Source organism: Chelonia mydas, chromosome 10, assembly GCF_015237465.2.
Source record: "Chelonia mydas isolate rCheMyd1 chromosome 10, rCheMyd1.pri.v2, whole genome shotgun sequence".
Taxonomy (NCBI): Eukaryota; Metazoa; Chordata; order Testudines; family Cheloniidae; genus Chelonia; species Chelonia mydas.
The window spans coordinates 1,542,272-1,569,711 of record NC_051250.2 but is presented as its reverse complement, the minus strand read 5'-3'; the positions used below and the strand labels follow the sequence as shown (position 1 = coordinate 1,569,711).

At 54.9% G+C, this 27,440-nt stretch overlaps 1 protein-coding gene across 1 annotated transcript in view; it reads right to left on the bottom strand.

Annotated features, from left to right (window-relative positions):
- Window positions 1-18,143: 18,143 nt before the first annotated feature.
- Window positions 18,144-27,440, bottom strand: part of HS3ST2 (heparan sulfate-glucosamine 3-sulfotransferase 2) — a 44,750-nt gene continuing 35,453 nt past the window's right edge. Inside the window, exon 2 of the mRNA XM_037911008.2 lies at window positions 18,144-19,629. Coding sequence (XP_037766936.1) covers window positions 19,011-19,629 — 619 coding nt within the window. The 3' untranslated portion in view covers window positions 18,144-19,010. The remainder of the gene's footprint in view (window positions 19,630-27,440) is intronic.

Genomic DNA, 27,440 nt, shown 5'->3' with positions numbered 1-27,440 from the left:
AGGCAGGACAAGAAGCAATGGGCTTAATCTGCAGGAAGGGAGAGTTAGGTGAGATATTAGGAAAAACTTTCTACCTCTAAGGGTAGCTAAGCTCTGGAACAGGCTTCCAACGGCAGTTGTGGAGTCCTCATCATTGGAAGTTTTTAATAACAAGTTGACAAACATCTGTCAGGGACGGTCTCGGTTTACTTGGTCCTGCCACAGTGCAGAGGGCTGGGCTTGAGGCCTTCTCGAGGTCCCTTCCAGCCCTGCATTTCTATGATTCTATGAATAATGGAGACAAAATTGCACAGGGTTCCAACCCAGCCCTCCCTTCCCTGATCCAGCCAAATGTGAGCATTTCCTTGGCCTTTGCTGCAGTTAAAACGTGGTAAATAAAACCATTCTTGGTCATTTTCTGCCCTTCCTGCAGACAGCAACAATGGGACCTTGACAATAGAAGCAGATGGTTTTGCACAGGTTGTCTGTTTCCCATCTAATTGACAATTAGAGCGAAGAGCACCCTGCCTTGTCATTTGCATGTTGAAAAGGAACACCGATGATATGAAATCACACAATTCCTATTCGTCCCAGGGCCTGGGTGTTGCTCCCTGGTTGGAGCACTGCCGTTTGGGCACCGCTCCAGATCCTTTATTTCAAATAAGCCCCTGAAGTTGCAGTGTTTCTTGGTGGCTGCCCTTGCTGTGACAGATGTCTTTCCGAGCACTGTTACAATGACGCAGCTCACCTCTTTGCAGTGCAGGCTACTTCTAGCTGTCAAAAGAGAGGCCCGTGTCTGTGAGTGCGGATGAGGGCCTCTGTTGGGATCTTGAACTCCAGGGCAAAGCAGGCTGTCTTGGCATCTGACGGTTTCCATTATAAGCCAGCTTTGCAGAGCCTTTGAAGCTGGCTCAGTGTAAAGTGACTCCAGGTAGAATCGTAGAGCCAGAGGGTTAGAAGGGCCCGCAAGGGTCACCTGGTCTAACCCCCGGCCAAGATGCAGGATTTGTTGTGTCTAAACCATCCAGGACAGATGCTGTCCAGCCTCCTTTGGAAAACCCCCAGTGAAGGAGCTTCAGCAACCTCCCCAGGTGTCTGTTCCATTGTCCGACTGTTCTTACGGCTTGGGAGTTTTTCCTGAGATTTAATCTAACTCGGTTCTGCTGTAGTTTGAACCCACTGCCTCTTGTCCTGCCCTCTGGGGCCAGAGAGAACAACTTTTCTCCATCCTTTTTGTGGCAGCCTTTCAAGTATCTGAAGACCGCTCTCATATCTCCCCTTAATCTCCTCTTTTCCAAATTAAACATACCCAGTTCCTTCAGTCCTGGCACAGATGGTCGTACCTTCAGGTACAGCCCTGGCTGTCAAGGGCCCACCAGGCAACTTTAGCATGTAGACTCATGGACTTTAAGGCCAGAAGGGACCGTTGTGATCATCTAGTCTGCCCTCCTGCCCATTGCAGGCCACAGAACCCCACCTACCCACCCTGTAATAGACCCCTAACGTCCGGCTGAGTTACTGACGTCCTCAAATCATGGGTTAAAGACTTCAAGTTACAGAGAATCCGCCATTTACATCAGTTTAAACCTGTACATGACCCAGACCCCAGGCTGCAGGAAGGTGGAAAAACCCCAGGGTCTCTGCCCATCTGACCTGGGGGAAAATTCCTTCCTGACCCTAATATGATCAGATCAGTTAGGCCCTGAGCATGTGGGCAATACATGCCAGGCAGATACCAGCATTTCTCTGGTTCCTACAAAAAATTTCTCTCTTCCCAGTCAGTATGGGGGTCTGGAGCTTCAGGTGAGAGCGAATCTAAGGGAAGCTCAGCCCAGACCTCAGGGCTCCAGCTGGCTTGGGCTGGAACCATGTGAGCTCAGGGATTTTTATAATGCCAACTCACACATCAAGCCAGGTTTGTCTGAGACTGGGACAGGTTCCAGTGGGAGACCTACTGAGAAAACCTTGGGATAAAAATGGTCCCAGTCCCAGATCTGTGATGACCCCTGAAGCCATCACTCTGTGAGCTCTGTGAGGCATCGGGCTTGATCTCAAACATTTTGCTACAGCTCAGCATGCCCCTTGTCCCTCTGTTAGAGTCTGGGTGGCCTCATGCCCATAGGTAGCACTCTGAAGGTCGGTCTCTCTTGCAGAAATGACCCATGGAGAGTCTTGGGTGCTGGAGGAGTCACAGTCCATGGATCCGGGGTACCAGCCACCAGCTCAGCAGCTTCTGCAAAGTCTTTCTTACAGCTTGAACTGCTTGGTTTTTAAATGGATATTTTCCTCCTCTGTTTAGCACCTATAACTACAGGTCATAATGAACTGGAGGAAATGTTAATCACGTTAAGGGACTAATCTAACACTGCAGGCGAATTAGCAATGGGGCTTCAACTCTTTCCCCTCCTCCCACCAGTGCCTGGCTACGACGTCTAGCTGTCTGCAAACCCATAGCAGAATGAGCCAGGCTAGGGATGGTGTTTGAGTCTTTGCCTCAGACATCCCCACTTTCTGGTCAGAGCCTTTACACACACTGTGCATGTGGTTTGCTGAGGTTTAATAAACTCATGGCCAGCTCAAGGCAGCTTTGTCAAATGCCAGCGGAGCATGTGTTCATACCCATGTGTGCACCGGGCAGCCCCGGAGGGAGGTAGCTGGCTAGTCTATATTACAGTTACAAGGGCAGTGCTATTTCACTACGGGCTGAACTTTAGTTCTGACATCCTATTACTGAAATCTCGTCCCCCCTCGCTGTGCAATCGGGTGTTAGCATTTTGGACTTGGCATGCACATTAATCACGTCACCGAAAGGTCTGCCTTGTCACCATCTTTGGACATTTTCATCAAGTCTTCACAGTATATTGGAGCAAAGCGCACTGTCTCCCTTACCAAGTAAATAGATGGCTTCAATTATCAGAATTGTACACTGGCCATTACAATTTATATGCTAGCTTATAAAATCCACACTCAAAGAAAATATTTCCCCCAAACTATCTCAGTAGTTAAACAGCGGGGAAGCTGTTCAGGGCCGCAGTGTCCTACCAGAGGAAATATTGAACAATCAAAGATAATTGGCTTTGAAAAAGGGAAGCCCAGCTCTCACTTAGGGGCAGGACTGAGTCTTGTCTGAGAGAATGCAAATAATCATAGACAAAAGCCCTATTAGCTCAACTAGCCCACCCCCCTCAGAACGTGGATTGGTCCCTACTGCACATTTACTAGCATTTCATCCAGTCCACTTTTACATCTGCCAAATAACAGGGTTTCTACTGCTTCCCATGGGAAACTGCCCCAGCCTAGCACACCGCACTCTCACCCCCTTTCCTAAACGTCCCCTTCCTTAACTTCATCACAGGATTCCTAGTTCTACCCTGTGTACATGATGCTAAATAAGTCCTTGGTGTTCACCCCCCGTTATCCCCATGTCCTCCTGAGTTGCTGGGTAGCCAAGCTATATAGGGTTAACTCTTTTAAACTTCCACCCAAGTCAATCCCTCTGCCTCCATGGTCCATTTTATTGCTCTTCTGCGAGCTCTCCAGTTTAAGATGTTTCTGGGAACGAGATCCTTGGAGCTGAGCACAGAATTCCAGATGTGGCCACCCCAGAGCCATGTATTAGTGCTACCACCCAGGGCACCATTATTATTTCTCCGTAGTGCTCACCAAAGCATTGCACTGGAACATGCAAAGGTCCATCTAGCCCGGTATCCTGTCTTCCGACAGTGGCCAGTGCCAGGTGCCCCAGAGGGAATGAACAGAACAGGGAGTCACTGTGTGATCCATCCCCCTGTCGCCCATTCCCTGCTTCTGGCAAACAGAGGCTAAGGAAATCCAGAGCACAGCGTTGTGTCCCTGACCATCCTGGCTAGTAGCCATTGTTGGACCTATCCCTCTATGAACTTATCTAGTTCTTTTTTGAACCCCGTTATAGCTATGTAGAGAGGCCAGCATATTCTAAAGTGGCCACTCTTGTTTGGTGGCTCAGTGTGTGAGTGATTCCGTCTGAGACACAGGGGCCGATTCTCAGAGGTGCTCAGCACCTGCAGCTCCCAGGTACTGTACCGGGATTTGTGGTGCTCAGCACCTCTGAGAATCGGCTGTATTGACGGTATCTCCCAACAGTAGCTGCCACTTTTGAAGATATTGGTCACAGTGGCTGTTTTTACCTTCCAAACAGCTCCAAAGCTGCCAGGCAATCTGGAAGAACAGGGATAATTTAGTGGTGTCTGAGGGGGTTGGGGGGGGAGCATATTCAGAGTTGAGGGTTCAGAACATGTGGCTTGGGGGGGGTAGTGAGAACTCAGCCAGAACCCTGCCATCGTCCCCTGCTAGTGTAAGAACACTGTGATTGTGCACATCTCCCCCTGCCCCACCAGTGAAAAGGGCTCCGGTTGGTACCCCCTCCGTATCCCCCTCGCACTGAGAATCTATTGTTACCATGCCGACACTGGGGACAAAGAAACAACCACCTCCTGGTTTGAATGTCTGAGCTTGTCTGTGTCACCAGTGACCTCACCCACGGGTAATGTGACTATGTAATAAGCAGATGTTTGTGTCCTTTTTAACATCAAGCATGTGGGAAAGACATAGATCTAATGGCAGCTTCTATGGGCCATGCGGACAGTCCCATTCATTCACTAGAGGTTGTGGTTGCTGGGTTCAGAAGTTGCTCTCACTGGTGTAGGACGAGTTGTCCCATTCCTGACTAACCCAGGATCCTCTGAGCACCTCAGTGTTGAGCCCAAACCAATATGGCTCTACCGAGGGCCTTGCAGCCCATGATCTGGGGGAAATGCCCGGGGACTGGCAGGGGCCAGTGGCCTCGGGGGCTTTATAACTTTGGAAAGATGTTATTGGCACGTCTAGCAAAAGGGAGCAGCCTCTTGATTCGGGGTGGGGGGGTGGGTGGAAACTGTGTTACCAGACCAGTGAGTCAAGAATGGACGCTGGTGATTTAAATGCCTCCCGATTCCTTTTAAGTCTCATTCAGCTTCTGAAGCAGCCATCAAAACTAAACAAGATCTCTCTCGAGTGCTAGCTTCGAACAGGTTTAGCTGCTGGGAAGAAATTCGTCTAGCTAATCTAATCAGTTTAAAACTATGTTCGTCAGCAGTGGGCCCAGCTCCTCAAAGGTGTAACGCCCATTGATTTCCATTTGGTGTCTGTCACCTTGAGGGCCGTGGCCCGGATTCCTACCAGAAAGCACCAGAGAAGCTTGACAATTGCTCAGGGATCTGTAGGGATCAATAACAAGCCCTTGGTCGGCATGTAATGAGTGCCCCAGTGACTGACTGGTCTAACCCGAGATGTGAAGGGAGCTGAGCCATGGTTAATTCACCTTTCACAGTAAGAGCTGATGTTCAGCATGTCCCAGATCATTAACTGCCTCATTCTTCGGAGTGTAAAACGGAGCCCAGCAGGATCTCTGTGTCCCCGGCGAGCTCCCCCGCCCAGTAGACGCCCCTGGCCTTGTGCCCTCCGGGGAAGGGCTCGCGTGGGAGGGGGAAATGGCTGCTTGCCCTTGAGGCGTGTGTCTGAAGTCCCAGTACCAGCCTGTTACTTCTGGGTTCTGTACAGCGCAGCCTGTGGGGAGAGGTAGGTAAGATACAGGTGTGGAGCAAGGCGCTAATGCAAAAGCCAATAGGTCTCAAGCCTGTACAGAGAATAGCTCAGCCAAGCTCAGGCCCAAGGCCTAAAGTTTTGACGTAAGACCCAACCCAGAAATGACCCTACAGGATAGGGAGCTGTAATACACAACCGGACTAAACTGCTGGCAGCTGGGCAGAGGATGCCAGCTGATATCCACTTTAGATATTTTAAGTTAGAAACATCAGCAGACTTTTGACCACAAGAATGCCATGGTGACTAATTGACCTATATGCGATAAGTGTGAGGCGAAAGGCCTAGTAACCTAGGGGAGACGGGTACCCCAGCATTCGCAAGGTGAGGAAATACAGAGAAGGGCAAGGGGCTGAAACCCCTGCTGAATAGGCTACGTGCCGTGGGAGGTGCCAGCGTGACCCCTGGTGGTGGTGATGGTGGTGAGGAGCACCGGGGTGGTGACTACACTGGGTTTTTCCCCAGGGAGGATGTCAGTACGTGGATGCTCAGGCGAGGGATGTTTTGACTGTGCTGTACTATCTCAATCTACTTTGCTGGGTTGGAGAGTTTGTACTTTTGCTAACGGTGCTTATAAAAATATTACAAGAACAGACTGCCTTTCCAAAGTGTAACTGTCTGTCTTGTGCACACTGGGGTCCTCATAATAACTCTAATATTTCTGGCTCTGGTCACGAGGCAGAACCCTGCCAGACTACAGAATGTTAATTGGTTTTGCTAATTAAGCAATAGAACTAATACAAAACCCATAGCTATGCAAATCACCAGCGTTTTAGGGTAGACACCCAGCTGGCTTCCGGAGGTGATGTGGTTTGGAGGAATGAGCACAGGCTGGGGATTCTGGCTGACTTGGGTGAATCACTTCACCTTTCTGTCTTGACTTCTGCTTCCGTAAAATGGGGGAGGGAGGTTTAATAATTTTCACTCCCCTACCTCACTAGGGGGTTGTGAGGATCAATGAGTTCAGGTCTGTACATGGCTTTGCACATAGAAAACTATATAATACGATAATATTACTCAGCATTTACAGAGTGCTTTCCAAATGGCTCAGCGACCAGAGTGGTGAGTGCAGTGTAACTGGTGTGCAGGACCCCAAGCCTCTGCTGCACTTGGACCATGCATAGAAGAAAGACGCTTCTGGGGAAGCCCATTTTGGCAAGCAGGAATCAGGTCTTGTAGCTGAAAACTTCCAGCCGTAGTGAAGGGATATTCCAGGTACCTTCTACACATCCAGGCTCAGATGCTCAAGTGATGTAAACGGGGGCAGCTCCTTTGGGGTCAGTGCGTTTGGAAGGCTTGGGGTGTAGAACTCACTGAAGTCAATGGTGCTGTGCTGATCTGCGTCACCTGGGGATCGGGCCAGCAGTCTACAATGAGCAACGTGTCAGGAGGTTCCACGCACGCACACAACCTGCAGTGCTTTAATTCCTGTCTGCAGCAGGTGGGAAATCCAGCGTGCGTTCCATTTCCATGGCCTCTGTCACAGAGATGGGGGGGTCCCAAGCTACCAGCTGCCCAAAGTGCCCCCACTGTCAGGGGAGACTGCAGTGACTGGATGTGGGAGGTCTCTGGCTCCAGCGAGGGAGGAGCACACAGGGCCGGAGAGCCTCTGCTGATAGACCAAGGGGGCAGTTTGATACTAAAGTGAGTCCAAGCCTCACTAAACAAACAGCAGGAACGGAAGGGTGAAGCACATCCCATAACAATGCGTCACAAGCTCCCTCTGCCGTGCCCGGAGTAACGAGGACTAGCTGTGTGCATTCTGGGCTTTGCAGGCTCGTCCATTTACCAGGCAGTGACGTACTGTGTAATAACCACAGCTCTGGAAACATTTACATGCCTGGCCTGGAAGATCTATGGCCAGAGAAGGCACTTTACTGAGGCTGGAACAATCCTGCTTGGACTGCAGCTGATTAACAAGCTGCTGAACAATGGCGGGCACAGGAGGGTCTAGCTCATTGGTGCTACGCACATTATAGGCTTGAGGGCTTTCTGGGCTCGCAGAAAGTGCTGTGTGAGGATGTGTTGAGACACAAAATAGCCCAAGCAGACGCTGGGCTGACCTTCACTCACTGCAGCTTTGATTGCCCTTCTCCAACCATCGCAGGTGTCCCGGAAGGTGCAACTTTAAACCTTTGCTTCCGATCCATCCTTGCACTGCATGCCCATGGTCAATAATTTATGACAGACTTCTCTGTGTCTATCAGGTATTCTCTGTCATGTGGCATGCAGCCCCACAAAGCCCTGCATGTCTGCACTGTGCCCGATCCCGCTGGGGATCTGCCCCCGGACCAGGACATCACAGGAGAGAGCCAAAAAGCAAACACGCAAACAGGTCTGCCCAGGTCCACGCTAAGCTCTTTATTTGAGCAAAGGAGGCAGCAAGGCCTGGAGGTTAAACTCTTGGCATGGTAGTAGCACTGGGCAGAGCAGAGTGTCCAGTAGCAACACTGCTTGATCCATGTCAGAGAGAAGAAATAAGTACAGGTTTGGAGCGTGATCCCCCCAGGTGGCTTTGGCTCATAGCCTGTCACCCCTCTGCATTCTGCTGCTCCCTTTCTGGCCTGGGGCGGTCCTGTGACCCCAGGGGGTTGGAAAAGTTCAGGGAAGTTTCCAAATCGTTGGCTACGTATTCAAACTGAATGTTTGCAATGTGTGAGGTGTTTCACGATCCTGGCCAGTAAGTCTGACTACACATGTAGCCTAGCAAGAGACTTGCCCAGCTCATCCCGTGTTAGGTCAGTCTCTGCTCTGTCACGTCATCACAAGGGAGTTTCGTCCTCATGCAGTTACGGTTGCTCATAATATGGCAGCGACGCATTAGGCCTGATTCTGAGCCACACCCAGATAACACTCTATTGATCGAGCTGGGCAGAGAAAGGTAATTCCATTTCATGGAAGATTTTGATATTTTGACATCTGATTTCACTCCAATTTAGAACAAAACCCAAAATGTCATGCCAAAGGGAATGGAACCCCGGTTTCAGGGCAGTCTGCCTGCTGGGCTGCCCCAGACCCAAAAACCTTGGAAACTTGGGGGAGGTCCTTGATGCCGAGGCAGTCCAACAGGTGGGCTGCAGAGGAGCTGGGTGGGTGAGCTGCCCGCAAGTTTCTGTCAGAACTTCGTAGAAATCGAACTGTCTCTGAAATAGGTTTTGATTTTGACAAATCAGCAAATTTCAATGACAGAATGTGACATATCCATTGACTGATGTGGCGTTACTCCTGATTACAAAGCGTGTGTCAGAATCAGACTCACCTGTATAAACCCCGAGACAGCTCTCATTTGAATTCCTGTGAGAATAACTGAGATCCAATGTATAAATCAATGGCTAATTTGAAGGTAAAAAAGGAACAACAGTATAATTTAATGCTTCAACAAAGCCTAAAGGGATTGCAGCACAAAAAACCTAGTCTTCCATCTTTAGCTTGACGTGGTACTTTAAAACTCACACGGTACCTCCGCAGGAGCCATTTCATCATTGGGGTGAAATTACAGCGGAGAAGAAATTGCCATTCTGTTCTGTAATATCCCTCAGCCGTCTGTATTAGGGCTAAACTAATTGGATCCAACCATCTCTCTCCATCTGGAGAAGGAGCAGTTTCCTTCTAAGGCCTTTTGCATTTGGAACAAGAAAAAACACCAGCAAGAATATTTTATGTTGTTCAGTCTGAAGGATCCGTTACAAAGGGTCATATATTCAGAGGAGAGCACGACCCAGTTGTCACTATGCAAACAATAATTCCATCTACAACAAAACTGACATGAACAAGATGTTCAGGCTGCCTGGCTGAGTACTCAGGTAGGGAAATGCTTGATTTAAAGCCGCAGGACTAGTTTGTATGCATCACAATAGGGCTTCACTCCCAGGATCCTCTGTTGCGTGTCACGCCCTCTCCTTGCACGTGCTTCGTGTAGCACCGCGCACCACAGTGTGTCTGCCAAACCAGCTGTGAAAGTCACTCGTCTGCATGATGCCAGTGTGGCCATGATCAAAAGCCACGGAGGTCAAGGGGAGTCTTCCCACTGACTTCAGTGGGGTTTGGTGGGGCTCATGTCGCACCCGGCTCCTTTCCCTGCGTGCCTTACAAGACAGGTCTCGCCCGGAGGTGGACGGCCCGGCATGGTATGATCTAATAAGCATTACGGGACGCGCTCTCTGAGAAGCAGGACATGGCCACGTACTCGAGCTGGTGTCCTAAGACACTAAGGGAATGAGGCACAATTAACTTGGGCATTTCCTTGTCTTTTGAATCTTTGCAGTCTTCACTTTTTTAAATAAAGGTTTTGATGGAAATTCCTAGGTGTTTTCCTTAATCCCCTCCCCCCAAATTAGAAAAAAAGGAAGGATGCCTCCCCCGCTGAGTTCATAGCAGGGAGCACCTGGCCTGTGCATTGCGTGAGTCTATCCTAGAAGACGCCTTCCCAGGGACAGTAAATTCTGTTCCATGCTGCTTGGTGACTGAACGGCTGGTCCTGCTCCCTGCGCCGCAAGGCAACCTGGGAGCTGTATCGCTCGACTTGCAATGCTCATAGGTGTGTCAGGCAGAACTGTGGGCCGGTAGAAGTGGGCTGGGCCGGGCAGTCTCTTGTTCTGGGCAAGAATGGCTGGGAATGACTGTGTCTGCCAAGTGCCAGCTGCATCCTGCTATGAACCTAACCGGGGGGTAGGGCCTGCTGTGCTCACATCGTGCCTTTTCTGAACTACCCCTCTGGGCACGTGGGCAAAGGCTGCATCACATGAGCCAGGCAGGGGCTCTCCTTGGCCCGGCTGGCTGGAGCAGTGCTGAGCTGGTCTCTACTGTGATTCCCCTCTGGCTGTGAGGGGCTCGTCCCAGCTGTAAGCCTCAGCATCATCTCACTAGCTTTGCAACAGACTGTTAGCAACCCGGCTCGCTCTGTGCAAAGGCCACCGCTCGCGCCTTTTCAATTTCCGGCCCAGCTCTCTCGAATGTCTGTCGTCTACACTAATGCTTTGAAGCTGCATTTTAAGAGCCCCTAATGTGATAAACATTTTCCGCTTTACAGCCCTTCTTGAGCCCTCATTTGCTGACCCTCTAGAAATCTAACACTTGACAGAAGCACACGTCTGCTCCCTCCCTTTGTAAGGCCAAACGTAAAGTAACCGTCTGATATTTGCAGCGCGTCCCTCAGCCTCAACAGGGGCCCCGCGGGCAGTTGGGTCCTGTTCCCTGGGGGCGTTTTCAGTGAGTTCCCACGGAAGGCAGGGAATCGCTGGGAGCGGGCAAAGCAGCCTGGGCTGTAACATGCCAACAAGCACGTGGCTCCTGCCTTCCTGCCAACCCTGGCACTGCCACGGGCACATCATCCAGCCGTGGGCCCAGGAGCAGCGTGAAGTGCTCTTAGCCTCCCCTTGGGCGTGGTGTCTGGGCCGCCTTGCAATGCAGCCATCGGCTGTGTTAAGACTGGATCCGTGCCCCTCTGTGTGATGTATCGGCTGGGTCCGGCCCGACCAGCCCTGACACCTACACCCTGACTGGCGCGGCCTGGTGAGTCGATGCTGCAGCGCATTAGGGTTCTAGCCCTGGTCTGCAAAGGGGAGGCAGGGAGGGAAACCTCTGAAACCCGGCTGAAGGTGCCCTCAAAATGTCTCCACGGCTTCATGGCTAGAGCTCCTTGGCACGTCCTGCCCTAGAGGGCTGGAGTGTTACGACTGCTGGCATCGCCGCATGGTGCTGGCACAGTCTGCCAAGTTGTTTTCGCCGCATGAGAGCAAGGTTTGCTCCTTCGGAGGCACGGGGCTGCTAGCTCTCGTTGCCCGAGGGTGGCTTTGGAGGAAGGGAGCTGTGTGGGCAGCTGAGTTTACAGTCGGTTCTGGGGGCAGCGCTGCTCTCCAGGAGCTGGGCTGAGGCACCTGGAGGAAGGGACTGCCCTGTGTGCTGTGGGCTCTGGACTGGTGTGTAGGTACTTAAAGCAAGTGACACGTAGAAAGTGCTCAGGCTCTACCTTGCGGGCGGCTTCCTAGTGCTGGAGAAAATCTTCCAGGCTCCAGTAGCCTGCTCCCCCTTGGCAGAGGAGGGGCAACAGGATTCTGTTGCCGTGAGCTGATCCACAGCTGCTGCGTTGAATGTCGGGGTGGAAGCACTGCAGTGGTGGGTAACTTCGCTTTGTTTGTCTAGTCTAAGATTACGAGGTGCTTCTGAATCCTTTGGGGGTGAAGTGGCCTAGGGCAGCGTAAGCTCGTTCTCACGGATTGTCTGTTGTTGCTATTTATGGACCTAGCTGCAGATGGACCCATTGGGGCTCCAGTCCTGTTTTCTAGCCTGCCCCGCTCATCCCCCAGCTGCCCTCTGACTCCCATCTGACTGGCAGTTCTGGGGAGGGGGCTGCAGGCAACTGGACAAGTACCACTTGCAAGCAGGAATAAGCAGCCTGAGCTTGGCATGGGAAGGCAGCTTTCTCCTCAGCCTCTTGTGCCCTGCTCGGTTCTGGCCTTACAAACGGCACTTTAACAGCTGGTGGGAGCATCTTGCTCCTACCTGGTTAGGCACTTTGGGAGGGGCTGGGGAGCCGAGGTTTTTACACGCTGACACTGCGATTCCTTTGGCACCAGGAGACCAGTTCAGTTGGGCGTTTCCTGGCCTCCTGTGACTCCCCCGGCCCCCCAGGGGAGAGCGGCTCAGTGGTTTACAAAATGGTGCTTTAAACTATTTTTACAATCACATGGAGGAGGCTGGAAGCAGCAGCCACTCCATTGTGATTTAGATGCGAGTGGTAAATTGTAACCTTTGACAGAAATAGCTGAGATTTACTAGGGAAATCAATAGATGACTCACCCAGGCCAGCACTCCACGAGGCAAATAACACTTCACCACCATGCTGGCAGGCGTCCGCCTTGATAGTCAGTGAAGGGGCCACTCGTTCCAGCAGCTGGGCACAGGCTAGTGAGATGGGTTGCTGCAGGAGGGGCTTGGGACAGGAGTGTGTAATTACACAACCCCTCTCCCTTTGTGGTGCGTGCCTACAGCCTGCCCTACAGCCACATCACCAGGGCAGTCTAGGCGGCTCCAAACCCACCACCAGCAACGCTTCGCTCCAAAGCCAGGCTGGGCCAGCTCCAGCCTCGCTTTCCGGAGCTGCGGCTGGTTCCCAGGGAACACACGCACGATCCCTGACAGCTGGGCGGAGAAGACTGAAGCCAGCGGTCATACTGCCCAGCGCTTAGAGATGGGGTTTCTATTGCCAAAACATACTCCAGACTTTGACCAGGAGCCCAGATACACTGGTGACGGGTGTGGTCTAATGACCTGAACAGAATGGACTAGGATACACCACCCCCATGGGCTGGAATTTGTTCTGAATCCCAGTTTTGCAGGTGGGGAAAGCAAGGCACGGGCTTGGTCAAGGCCACCCCAAGGGTGGTGGCAGAGGTGGGGTTAAAACCGAGGAGCTCCTGGCCCCTCCTGTGCTCAGCCCTCTCCTCTATTGCTGAGCGCCCCATAAAGGAGGTTGGGGGATTCCCTGGGCGTGACCGACGCATACAGGCAGGTGACTAGCTGGAGAGGAGAGGAGAGGTTAGGTTATTTCCATTTGCAAGCTGGGCTGCTGGAAACCCTGCTGCAGTCACCCCAGGTAGTGGTGTAATGTGCTCATTGTCAAAGAGGCCAAATCAATGAGCCTCTGTGTGATGGGAGGGGCCCCAGGTGTGGCTGGGCCCCTTTGCCCTGCTGTGGCTGGCAGGGCGTGGGCGAGGAGTTAAGGTGGGCGTTTGTCCTAGACAGTTAACAACACAGCAGTTCATTTCCAGGGGGCCCGGCGGGGCGCGGGACTGCTCAGCACTCAGCCAGCAGCACGGAGACAAGGCATGTTACACCCCGGAGAACTGAAAGAAGCAACCCCATGATCACGAGCCCCTTCCCTCAGCCCCAGCCCAGCTGTCCTGGGTCTGGCTCTCTCGAGGGCTCCAGCAGCTGCTTAGTTCACTTACCCCTCGTTGCTTTTTGAAACGCCCAGCTGGTCACGGCGCCCACCGCGGAGCAGGTGACCCGTGGCTGGTGGGGCCTTGCCAAGGGGGATTGAGGTATTTCCCTGCCCGAGAGGGGGCAGCTCGTGTTGTTTGTGCGCAGGGGTCTGCAGGCTCGTGGAAAGTTGCTCTTTCTCTGGCCATAGCTTTCTGAGCCTCTCTGTGCGTCTCCAGTTCCCGGGGCATGCAGGGCAGGGCTTGGCTCGGGGGCGAGCGCTGTATCCGGAGGGGTCTAATCCCACTGGCCTAATCCCACTTCCCCGCAGGGGGATGAGGCAGCAATGTGGCTCTTTCTCCTCCCCCGTGAGCTTTTGGGCTGCTCTCTACGTAGAGTGCCTGTGGCCCCCACCATCTCCCCCCACTCTCTGTGTAACACCCACAGACCCCGGGCGTCGGCGGGCAGGATCGAACCTGGGACCTCTGGAGCTAAGTGCATGAGCCATGTGGCTCTTAGCTAAGGCTGTAGCGGACTCATTAATCTCTAGGTGGTCTCGGTACCGCCAGGGGGGACAGACCACCAGACGCAGGAGGTGTGTGGGTTACACCTGCCCTGGCTGTGGTGCAGGGGTGCCTGGGTCTCTGGGAACTCACGTGAGCCGCCCGGAAGCACAGAACAATGTGGAGCACGTGGAACAATGTCTGTCACTGGATTTAGAGCGAGTGGCAGTGCTGCTGAGTGACGGCCCTGGAGAGCGGCCTCCTCTCCAACGCAGCCTGGGCAGCGGCTGCACTAGCTTCCCCCGTTTGCTGCCCCTGCCTTGTCCATGGTTGGGGCTCCATAGCCCATTTGATTGGTGGCCTGAGCTGAGAGGCTGCCAGCCTTGGCACCTAGAGCCCGGGGTGATGGGTGCGTCACAACGGTCAGCCGGTGGAACTCCTTGCCAGGGGATGTTGTGAAGGCCAAAAGTATAACTGAGTTCAAAAAAGAGCTAGCTCCATTCATGGAGGACAGGGCCCTCAATGGCTTTTAGCCGGGGGGTCAGGGACGTGACCCCAGGCTCTGGGTGTCCCTAAACCTCCCACCGCCAGAAGCTGAGAGTGAACTTGATGATGATTCCCTGCTCTGGTCATTCCCTCTGAAGCACCTGGCACCGGCCACGAAGACAGGACACTGGGCTGGATGGACCCTTGGCTGACCTGGTCTGGCCGTTCTTATGGTTTAAAATACAGAGGTGGCCAGCATGCCAATTTACTACCAGTTGGGGTCTGGACCCCGGGCCAAGGCCACCAAGCAAGAGAGCATCGGAGCCACGGGGCAGTGATGACTGACCTGCTGCCGGGCTGGAAGCAGCGACCCAGGGTGCAGGTGGGAGCTCCTGTCCTGACCTGTCACGTTATAAGTCACAGTTTGCGCATCTTCCTAGTGTCCCTTTGCCCATGGGGGAGGAGAAGGGGCATCTTTCCGGTAGGGGCCGCATTAAGGAAAGGGTTGTCTAGGAGGGGCCTATGCCCAGCACTGACTCTTCCTGGGTAAAACAGAGGGTGTCTGGGGCATTAGCTGGACGGGGAAGGAGGTGCTAAACCAGGGATGTGGCCGGTTTGTTCACTCTTGTGGGGCAGGTTTCTGCACCCCATGTGGGTGCTTTTTATCCCTGCCCTGCTCTAGGCCCTGGCACAGGCGCAGCCCTACCAAATTCACGGCCGTGGAAAACGCGTCACGGACTGTGACATCGGGTCTCCCCCATGGCATCTGCCTCTTGTTGGGGGTGGCGGTTCTGCCACCCTTACTGCTGTGCTGCCAGAGCTGGGCGGCCGGAGAGCAGCGGGTGCTGGCCGGGAGCCCAGCTCTGAGCAGAGCCACCGCCAGGAGCAGCGCAGAAGTCAGGGTGGCAGAACCGGGCCCTCCTTACAATAGCCTTGCAACCCCCCACCCTTTTGGGTCGGGACCCCCAGGGTTACGACGCCGAGATCTGATAACATGAAATTTAAGATTTAAAAAATTCTATGACTGTGAAATTGATCAAAATGGACTGCGTCTGTGGGAGGGCCCCCGCCACCGGGGCGGCGTTGGGTGCTTTGCCACATTGGCCCTTGTCTCGCCAGAGGGGAGGCATCGTGAGCCTCCTCTGTGGGTTCTGCATCCTTCTGACCCAGCAGGGCAGGAGCCGGGGGGAGCCGGCCAGACAGTGCTCACGGCAGAGGGAGTTTCTGTGGAGTCCCTCGGGCCATGTTAAACGATTGGGGGAAAACAAACCATCTGGTCCAGGCTCTAGCTGACAAATTAATTTGGAAAACACAGACATCAGTGTCTGTGCTGCAGCGTCTCCTGAGGACGGCAATTCCGAGGCACGAGGACGCTCCGTCACCGGCTGCACGTGCTCCCGCCAGGCTGGATCAGTGCAGGGTTTGTTTGAATGCACTAATGCAACAATACCTAGGGAGGTGGTGGAATCTCCTTTCTTTGAGGTTTTAAGGCCCAGCTTGACAAAGCCCTGGCTGGGATGATTGAGTTGGGGATTGGTCCTGCTTTGAGCAGGGGGTTGGACTAGATACCGCCTGAGGTCCCTTCCAACCCTGATAGTCTATGATTCTAACAACTGCCCAGAGGGGGCTGTAACTTTCCTCTGTTCCCCCCCCCCACCTCCCCGTGGATAGTTACACACAGCAGCATGTGGGAGATTTGACTCCGCTTCTCTTTTCAATGAGAGCAAGGGGCCTGGCGCAGCCCAGAACAGCCCAAATGGGCCACGGGGAGAAGGCGGGGACGGGATTTGAATGAAAGAATTAATATGAAAAAATGAACTATGCGGTGTGAATTGTTTGGAGACACCATCCAGCAAGAGTCATGTCACGTGACACAGTTATAACTGTGGGGTCTTATAAAACATCCCATTAAGTGCGGCCATAACTTACTATTGCGTGTGATGCCCTCGTCACTAGCTAGTACCTGGCCTAAGGAGAAGGAGTTACCAACCCGACCCGTGCCTTGGGCTCGTTCTTCAACGACGCGTTTAGTCGCTTTTGGGCCGACCCTGGACATCCCGTGGGTAGGAGCAGGGCTCCGGCTGTGGCAAAGGCCTTGTCACCCCTAGTCCTGCGTTGGGCTTGGCCTGAGGATGGGGCACAGAGAGACGTGCCTTGACCCAGCGCTGGCTCTGTTTGTCCTAGGCCAGGCAAAGCGAATAATTTCCCTTTGCCGGTGCCCCTCCCCGATTGCCCATGTCTGATCTATTCCCGCGCCAGGCTCTGGAGGCGCGTCACGTTCAGCTGGGTGCCGTCGGAAACCAGCAACGGGGGGGCTGAGTGGAGCTGGGTGGGGCTAAGTGTGAGGCGGGTGTGTGCTATGCAACCCCCACAGCTCTGCCAAGGCACCTCGACCCCCACCCTTAGCCGCCCCCTGCTATGCCAGGCCTGGGCACTACCCCCATCTCCCCCCGCCCCCAGCCAGCTCTGCTGGTGCCTCTCAATCCTGACCCATGGCTCCCTGCTCTCCCAGCTCTGGGCTCCCCCTTGGCCCTTCTGCTGAGCCTCAGTCCCCACCCAACGCCCCCTGCTCGTCCAGCGCTGGGCGCCCCTCCACACAGCACCATGAGCCTTGCCAGGCCCGACAAACAGTCACCTCTGGCCACGCCTCAGCTGGGGCCTTTGGGGTTTGGGAGCCTCCCCACAGACAGGCCTTTCCCTCCCAGCACATGGAAACCCTCTGGCAAACAGGAGCTGCTGGGGCTATTCATGGCTTGTCCCACTCAAGGAGCAACTTGCCCCCCAAAGTACAAGGAAGGCCTGGGTGAGGCGCTGGGCTGGGAGCGGCTGCCCGGTGCTGCCGTGCGCCCTATGGGGCTGCTTGCATGGGACTCAGCTCTGCCTGGCACTCGGGTCACTCTCCGGACTGGCAAGGCCAAAGTAAGGGGGCCTTGGGATAGCCCCAGGCGATGTCCCGGGTTGCCTTTTGGGAAATACGGCCACCCCAGGCCAGCAATAATCTCCTCTGCCAGAGCCACACAAGAGCCTTGAACATGCAGATTTCTGCGTCAGCCAAGTTCCCCATAAAACCCCCAAACAGGAGCGAGGGACCAGGCTCATAAATGTGCTGGGTGCGCCCGCAGAGCCCATCCGTCATGCTAAGAGCGGGCCAGGCACAGAGAGAGTCCGGGCCCGACGACAGGAGAGTTTTATACCTGTTATCAGTCGGGATCAATCGGTGCCTCATCAGCGTGGAAAACGGCAGCTCCAGCAATATCCGCTGGCCATGGAAACCTGTCACCTTTAAAGCCTGAAAATGCTGACTTTCCTCTGACTCCCCGCCACCCTGGGGTACCTAGGGACTGCTCACCCTGGTGCCCATAGGCTGTGTCAGCCCATCCCATGTGTGTCACGTCTCAATCCACCCTGGGTGGGATGGCTGGGATCTGTCCCCTCCTATGTGCTCTGAGAGCACTGGTCCATATGGCCTGGTTTTCTCTCGCTTTCTCTCCCTCGTTCCTTCTCTGGCCCCCGTCACTGCAGAATCCGGCCGGCGCCTGATGCTTTGGTGGTTTTGCATAGTGTCTGAGGGCGTTTGAACACAGACCCTGTGCTGGGTGGAGGGCCAAACCCGCTGTGGAAAGACCATTCCTAAGAAAAGTACTTTAATAAGGACCAGTTCTCTTCATCTTTATTTCACAGGGAGTCACATGCTGAACAAGAAAACCAGTGGCCCTAGAGTACCCGTACCAGCAGAAATCTGTGCTTTATTCACAGGACAAAGTATCATCACAATGTGTTTGGAAACATTTTTTTTTCAAGCATACACATCACCATCTTCATGGGTACATACTTCGCTCAGGTGACAAAAGGCAAAATGGAGAGGCCCACCCCAGCCTGAGACGCATGGCTTCCCATGCGTCACAGAGCCCCATGCAGGCCCCAGCCCCTGCGGGCGTGGGACATCCATCCTAGTCCTGGTGAACTGGATGAGGAGGCAAGAGGCTGACCCACCCAGAGCCTGGGAAGCTTTAGCCAGGGAATGCTCCAATTGGTGGTTATTTTCGGAACATGCACAAGGTACATGCCAGGTAGACGCTTGAGCCAGTTTGCGCATGGGCAGCAGTGTGTATCGACCAGCCATTATTAAAGATCAGATGGCCTGTGGCCTCCACACAGCCCCTGGGGCCCTTTTCTGGCTGCTCAGGGAGTGCCCGATCACAGTATAAAAACCAAATGCAAAACAAGCCCCCCAGCTGCTGACAGAAGCTGGTGAGGGCTTGGCTGTGTCCAGCGGTCTCTGCCTGGCACATGTTGGGCTGGGGACATAACTCCACATCCTCCCTGGCCTTTGGCCTGGAAAGACCTGGCCTCCCACAGGGTCCGGAAAGCCGCTCTCACCAGCACCCGTGAGAAGGGACAAGATGGCCGACGGAGGGGGTGGGTCGCACGTTGGCCCCCAGTTTACCACCCTCATGGAAGACTGCGGCATGCTCGCCTCACCGCTGCTCTGGGCCTCGACATTTATTCCCACCTGAAGTCCTGCCCAACGGTTTCATAGAATTTAATATTATATGGTCTATAAAAGTCCCGGAGCTGCTCTATCACCTCAGGGTCTATCTGCACATGAGTTCTCCCTTTGGACTTGCCCAGACAGCGCGGTAAACTGCTGCTCTCTGTTTTCTTCAGGCAAGGAAACCCTTTTGTCTTGTTGAAGTAGAAGTGCTTGTCCGTGATCACCCGCTTGATGCCCAGGAAGTCCTGCACTTTGCCCATCTCCCCAGCCGGGTCTGTGATCAGCTTTTCCCCACTGACAAAGTGGATCTGGGAGAGGGGGAAGTACTGGAGCCAGCTGTCCAGGTGCACCACGTACATCCCGATGCGGATGGCGTTCCACGAGGTGTCCACCAGCCCCAGGCTGCGGTTCTGGAAGGACAGCCCTTCGAAGGTGGGGATGTCGGGTTTCTTGGAGAGCGTCTGCGTGTAGTCCGAGATGGCCCTGGTGACCGGGTTCCGCACCACCACGATCAGCTTGGTGTCTCTGGACATGTTGAAGATCCGCCGTGGGGCCTCCTTGGTGACAAAGTAGCTGGGTGTCTTTTCTATTGTGATCTGGCTGCTGAGCGTCCTGGGCATCAAGCTTCTGTAAGCAAAGAAGCGCACAGGTGAGGACAGGAGCTGGGACCCACACGAGGTGCTTGCAAACACAGCCCAGGAGCCCCATTCTCAGAGCCCAGGCAGCTGGGGACTGCCTGGAAGGGCACCAATAGGGGTTCAGCTCCCTAATAGTCAGACTAACACGCACCAGACAAGAGACTCATTCCCATCCAGATGGGACCACGCCACTGAGAGGCCAGGAGAAGACAGGAGCCCCCAGCAGTCAGCTGTAGCATGCAATGCCAGATGAGGGACACGGGAAACTTTCCCTGCACTGTAGCTACTGATGGGACAACTGCCACAGTCTGGCAGGTTCAGAGAAGCACCCAAGAGTTCAGGCATCCTTCCTCACCTGACCGAAGGAGTGAAACCGCCATTGCTTAAGTCATCTCACTGACAGGACAAAGCCCCAGGGAAGGCACTCTCGGGATTGCTTTGGCCCCAGGGAGATGGATTATTGATCTTCTAAGGCTTCCCAGCTCTTGGGCTCAATGAAGAACCCACCCAGGTTTTTTTTCCAACCATCCAAGAATGTTAATCCCACAGTCATAAAGTTTCAGCCGTTCCCAGCCTCCCTGTTGTGTGCACTTGGGCTTTGTAAGGTGGAGAAGGACTTGAGTTCAGACAGACAGCCGGACATTTAGAACATCTGTCTCAGAAACAGAGAGAGCCCAGCTCAAAGTCCCCACCGTGGAGGTGGGCCACAGGGACAATAGCCAGGCTAGTGCAGGGACTGAAAACAAGACGGTGCCCGATTGAAACTTCTGGAGGGATTGAGAGAGGCCCGGTGGAATTGGCCAGGACTTGGGTTATCACCCCTACTCCTGTGAAAAGTCTGAAGGGGCCTTCAAATGACCAGGCCCTCAGACCTACAGCTCAGCCGCGCACCTCCGGCACGGCAGTGCCCCTAGTACCAAAGCGGGGTGTCGGCATCAGCAGTAACGCGACCTACTGACTCACCCACATCGTTTCCTGCTGCACCGGCGTGTCGGTGTCCCTGGCAGGGCTCCCACCCAGGCACTGACGCAGCCCTGGCAAAACCTGCCCAGCCCACAGCACAAGGTTGTGTTGCTGCCCGAGAACTAACCCCTGAAATGGTAACCTGCCGCTTCGCCCGGGGCGGGTCAGTAGCACGGCGTTCAGGCTCAGGTTGCACAGAGGGGTCGAGGAGAAGCTGGCTTTCCACATTACAGGCACTTATCCCGCTCTGGCAGACTGCAACAGGGAAGCTTATGCACCCTGACAAGGAAAGCCCTGGGTTTTGAATACAGAGGAGCTGGCCACACCTGCTCCCTCCCCACCCCCTCAGCTAGGACATGTCGCTGTTCAGACAGCGTAGGCTTCAGACACCGACGATGAGGTGGGATATTCACACACCCGGGGCTGCTCCCTCTGAGCGGCTCGTGGAGACAGACCCGGGCCAGAGCCATGCTGCAGAGTGAGCGTCTCCTGCTCTGCTCCTGAGCCAGACAAGCTGGCTGAGGTGCCAGCAGCAATGTGCGAGGGCGTCTCCGAGCCCTGCACACTCACACTCACACCAGCTCCAGCCGCAAACAGAGGCTGGGCCGGGGTGCAGAAAACAAACACAGTGGGAGACCGTCACGCCGTTCTGCCACTGGTCTGGGCACCACAAGCCAGACAGTCTCTAAGAATGTAAAAGAATCAATGGACACAAATCAGACGTCAAGAATTGTAACATTCAAAAACCAGTGGGAGAGGTGGGAGAACACTTCAACATTCAATTACAGACCTAAAAGTGGCAATTCTTCAACAAAAAAACTTCAAAACCAGACTCCAACGAGAGACTGCTGAATTGGAATGAATTTGCAAACTGGATACAATTAACTTAGGCTTGAATAGAGACTGGGAGTGGATGGGCCATTACACAAAGTAAAACTATTTTCCCAGGTTTATTCCCCCGCCCACCCCTCACTGTTCCTCAGACGTTCTTGTCAACTGCTGGAAATGGCCCACCTTCATTATCACTACAACAGGTCCCCCCCCCCCCCCGCCAACTCTCCTGCTGGTAATAGCTCACCTTAAGTGATCACTCTCGTTACAGTGTGTATGATAACACCCATTGTTTCATGTTCTCTATGTATATAAATCTCCCCACTGTATTTTCCACTGAATGCATCCGATGAAGTGAGCTGTAGCTCACGAAAGCTTATGCTCAAATACATTTGTTAGTCTCTAAGGTGCCACAAGTCCTCCTTTTCTTTTTGCGGATACAGACTAACACGGCTGCTACTCTGAAACCTCTCAGGGACAGTATCTCTGCTGACAATCTCTCTGCTGCAGAACCAGCCCCTCGCAGCCACCAGCAGAGTCCGCAGGGGCATGACGGGGAGATCGCCCCCTTGCTGAGGATTACCACCAGGGCAAGGTCTTGCTGTCTGCTAAAGTCAATCGCCCTGCTGAACAATCAGGGGGTCCGGGGGTTCCTGGATTTATTGGGGCTTGGCTCAGTCACACGACTCCTCGAAGGTCCTTTCAGTCCCTTATAGCCCATAGCGTGGGGGGAGATTGTCACAGAGACCTGGGGCTGTGAGAGACGCAGAGCTTCCGAGTGAGACCTCAGCGGTGGCTTGCTGCTACAGGGCCCCATCTGCCCTTGAAATAGTCATGATGCTATTCGTCCTAGTGCCACCGGCCCTGCCTCCAAGCAGCCAGCCGCCCGAGACGGGCATGCAACTGAGATCGTTAAACAGACCCTGAGAACCTGGGCAGGCCCCAGACGTGAGCTGTTAGTGGTGGGGAAAGTCCCGGGGCTCAAGCTCAACGACAGCTCTAAGGAGAGGGGCGTGTGCCGGGTATCTGGATGTGCCGTAGCACTGTTCACAACTTGGGGCCACAACTGCACTGCTGGGCTGCACCAGGGGCTGGGAGGGTTGGAGACTAGCAGGAGGAGGACCATGGACATACGCAGACGGGGCGAGTACCCCACTGAGCATCACTGGGCCGGCGGGATGGGGCCAGCTGAGCCTGCCCCCTCAGCCACCAGCCGGGGCTGCTCCTCTAAGCAGAGATGTGTCAGCTCGGTTTCCAGCTAGGGCCGGTCCCCATGAGGGCCTCCCAGACCAGCAGGAACCATAGCATGGCAGAACAATGGAGACAGGGACGTGTAACCTCATGGGCTCCAGGCCACCAGCGCAGCCAGTAACTTTGCCAGTGCCTAGGATGCTTGTCCCCATAGCCCCCTGGCTGGGCACTGAGGTCTGGCTCATCCAGGCCCAGGCCCTGGGGCTGGAAAAGCTTTTCCAATAAACCTTCAGTGTATCAGGTTCAGTCCTAGCCCAGCGTCCGCCCACTGCATGCATCCCAGGGCAGCTTCCACCACTGGCAGGCAGGAGCCAGGGCGCCAGGCAGGAAGCTGTCATTGCTAAAGGCGCTGGACGCACCCAGGCCATGCACTGCAAGCAGGCAGCCTGCCTGCTTCTCCCCTGTGTGGATGTGCGGCCCGCTCCTCCGAGAGGCACTGCCAGCAAAGCCCACCTGAGCCGGCACCCACGCCGGGCTGCGGGGAAAGGATGGTGCAGAATTAAAACCACGGGGGACGGGGGTTGGTTTAAAGTCACATGGCTTAAAACCCAGCATGCTGTACTGATGCCAATTGCTCTCCATCCTCCTGATGGGCTCTCTCACCCCCAGGCTGCCCTGGCAGCCCCTGGAGAACAGGCACCCAGGAGCAGACGGAGCGGAGCTGCCCGTGCTGCGTGTGACCAGGCAGGGGCTAGGCATGGAAGAGGGCTGGCACCCAGCCCTTCTGTGGCACTGGGGGCCCTCGCTCAGACCTCTGCCCAGCGCCAGCCCCAAGGGCTCTAACATGGAGTCAAGCCCCCCAAAATCTGGAGCCTGGCTTGAAAATCAGACCATTTAAAGCCACGGTCCCTTTGTCTGCTCTGGTCACGTTTTCCAGCCTTCTCCAGAACCACGAGGGCTAGAAACCTACCTCTGCTGAAAGCCATGCACCTCCCAGGCACGGGACTCCAGGCCCCAGGGCTTTACCCCATGGCTTTGGACTAGCGATAAAATCACAAGCTCTCACAACGCTGCCTCTGTGCCGGAGCAGCACCAGGCGGCACTGGGGTGGGCTGCCCAGGTGGCGGATACCGGTAGCTCCTCTGTGCCCCGCGCATGGACTCAGGGCAGTGGAGCAGGATTAGGCCCTCGCAACAAGACCAGAACCCGGCCTGCCGTGCCGGACCCACATGCCCCTGCTTCCTCACTTGGCCTGCAGGACGGGGCCCTGGCAGAGCCATGGGGCATGCAGAGCGGCAGTAGTAGGGGGCTGCAGGTCTGGCCCGAGGGGCATGGGCAGCGCTGCAGAAGGAAGCCTGTGCTGTGGACTTGAGCCCGGGCCGCTCTTCCTTCACCTTCAAGCAGTAAATTGCTTTGCAGGTTTAAAATAAAGCAGCTTGAACCGAGCCCAGCACAGCGTGTCAGGTGCCCGCGAGCCATTCTGCTCGCAGACCCCGCGCCACTCACCACAAGCCTGGCTCCACAAGCTTTCCCCTTTTGTTACTACAGCACTTTTGGCATTTGCAAAACAAATTGCAGCTGGCGCCATCTGGAATGATTGCCATTGCATGGGTTCACTGCGCCTTGATTGCATTAACGAGCGCTCTGGCCCGCAGCCTGCCCTTCTGTGGAGCACAGTGCCAAAGACACACCAACCGGCCTCGAAGGGTCTGAGCCCATGGCAGGAGCCACAACCCAGCCACTGAGCCGGGGGCTGCAGAGCTACTAGCCAGCAGTGCAGCCCGGGAACACCGGGCTAACTCTCAGGGGGCTCCCCCAGCCCAGCTCTATTGGCCAGATCACTGCTGCCTAGCTCCAGCCCGGCAGCTACTGCATCCCCCTCCGTCCTGGGGCCGGCCCGGGACAGCTGTGCCCGTGGTAGGTGCCCAGCGAGAAGGGGCAGGGCCTGGCCTCAAGGGGCCGCTCCTAGGAACCCAGCAGGGCAGCAAGGCACTACGGACTCTGGCAATAACCCTGCCTCAGGCAGTTCTTCAGGGCAGCCCATTCTCTCCCACCTCCGCCTCATTCGGGTCGTTTCCAGACAGGCTGGCTCCAGGGAGCCGCACTGCTGGAGATGCTTTGTGCGTGTCCCACGGGCTGTGGTGCCCGGCCCGGTGCTGAGCCTTTTCTGTACCATGTGTGACCCACAGCACCAGAGCCCTTCAGCCTGGTGCTCGGCTGCCCCTGCCTGTAATGCCCTGCCCTCAGCCCTGTCCCTCTGCATGATTCCCGTGCCTGTCTGGCACACACAGGCCGTGACCCGGGGAGGATGCCTGGGCCGAGAGGGGCATTCCTTGCTCCTGTCACACCCCGCATTTTCCCTGCTGCAAGCTGATGCTGACTTCTGCATTGGGCCCCAGCTCCCACTTTCTCTGTGAAGCCAGGAACCGGCTTGCTGGGTAAAGGAGAGATTTAATTTCAGCTGCCTTGTGCCCTCAGGCAATGCCCATGCCCCTTCCTCTGCTTCAAAGCAGGAAGTCAGAGCTCGCCATGGCCCCTTCTCCCTCGACACACGCGTGTGTAACTCCCTCAGCTTTAATGGGTATGTCTACACTGCAGTACGGACCCGTGGCTGCCCCCCACTGGGAGGGGGAGGTCCCACAGCCCAGGCTCCAGCCCAAGCTCAATGTCTACACAGCAATTTGTAGCCCTGCAGCCAAGCCCTGGGAGTCCAAGTCAGCTGTCCCAGGCCAGCGGGTCTCTTATCCCAGTGTAGACGTACCCAGTCTGGCTCCTGCTGCACCCCGAGGAGCGCGTGCACGGCCCCTTCCGACAGAAGGCTGCGGGTCCCCAGCACAGGAGCTGGGACCTGGGTCTCCTGCTGCAGCTCTTCAGGGAGCGTGGGTTTTGGGAAAGGACAGACCAGCTCAGCAGATACACTTCTGTTATCCCAGGGTCTCCGCACGATGGCAGGCTCGCGGTTACGGGCTGGAAAGTATGTTTAGTGCTCAAAGGCAGCTGCTACGTTTCCCACTTTGGGGTGAGCGGGTGACTTTCCTCAGTGAGCAGCTTTGCCTTGTGCTGTGCAGCACCACACAAAGGAGCAAGGCCGCTCAGGGAGCTGCCTGGGGCGGATGCTGCTCTGGGGACCTGGGAAATGTGCCTCCAGGAGGGGCTTGTTCAAACCAGAGTCCGGCTGTGTAATGGAACCTGCTTGCCCGGGCCCTGCGCGGAGCCCATGGCAATTCCGGACGGAACTAGAGTGAGGCACAGCACAGTTCCCCTTCCCTGCCCGCACTGGGGCCCTGGCCTCGAGGAGACCAAGTACTGGGGCAGCTTTGGCCCCCATCACCGCTAACTTTAACTCTCTATTACAAGTTTCAGAGTAACAGCCATGTTAGTCTGTATTCGCAAAAAGAAAAGGAGGACTTGTGGCACCTTAGAGACTAACCAATTTATCTGAGCATGAGCTTTCGTGAGCTACAGCTCACTTCATCGGAGCTGTAGCTCACGAAAGCTCATGCTCAAATAAATTGGTTAGTCTCTAAGGTGCCACAAGTCCTCCTTTTCTTTTTTCTCTATTACAATTTATTGTGCAATAGTCCTTAGGCCCCCCAGCCGCGGTCAGGGCCCCCCTGGGCAGGGGGCTGCATAGCCAGAGCCCAAGAGACAGACCATGGCCCCCAAGTGATTAAAATGTAAATAGAGAAGCCAAGCAAAGGGGACCCGGACATGAAGCGACGTGTCCAGGTTTACGCAGCTGGGAACAGACCTACGGCCCCTGGACCCTGCTATCGGCCCAGGGGACAGCGCTTTAACTGACCCTGGGGACTGCTCCTCGGGGACGGGGCAGCCGCGCCCACAGCGCCAGAAGAGCTGGTCACGGGGTGACAAGTCCAGGTGAAGGCTGCAGAGACAGGGACATGCCCGGAGCCAGCATTTTAAAAGCGCAGTTTGCATGTACTCAAGAACTGCTACCGCTCAGGGAAGCTTAACTAGCTGGATTCAACAGCTGTGTCTGTCTGTCATGCTGTCAGTCATCCCCCCACGCCTGGTCCCCCAGCTGAGATCCATCCCATCCCTCACCTTGCTGCCGGGTTCACAGCACACAACACTAATTATGGGACTGCGTCTGCTGCAGGAACACTAGGGCCTGAGGAAGGGACTCCGGCTCCCAGCAATAGGCATAACAACTCATGAACTCCACCCTGACTGAAATGCCCTAGGTGGTAATGGGGAGGAGACAGATCTGGGGACTGGGTGGGGATGGTTCAGGGCTTAATTTGTAATGAGAGAGGTGCTGGAGCTCAAGCAAGTTTTTTACTTTCGTAACTGATGTGGCAGGCCCTTGTTGCCAAGAAGGCCAATGGCATTTTGGGCTGTATTAGTAGGAGCATTGCCAGCACATCGAGGGACGTGATTATTCCCCTCTATTCGGCACTGGTGAGCCCACACCTGGAGTATTGTGTCCAGTTCTGGTCCCCCCACTACAGAAGGGATGTGGACAAATAGGAGAGAGTCCAGCGGAGGGCAACGAAAATTATCAGGGGGCTGGAGCACATGACTTACGAGGAGAGGCTGAGGGAACTGGGGTTATTTGAAGAGTTGCTGAAGAGAAGAGTGAGGGGGGATTTGATAGCTGCTTTCAGCTGCCTGAAGGGGGGTTCCAAAGAGGATGGATCTAGACTGTTCTCAGTGGTAGCAGATGACAGAACGAGGAGTAATGGTCTCAAGTTGCAGTGGGGGAGGTTTAGGTTGGATATTAGGAAAAACTTTTTCACTAGGAGGGTGGTGAAACACTGGAATGTGTTACCTAGGGAGGTGGTGGAATCTCCT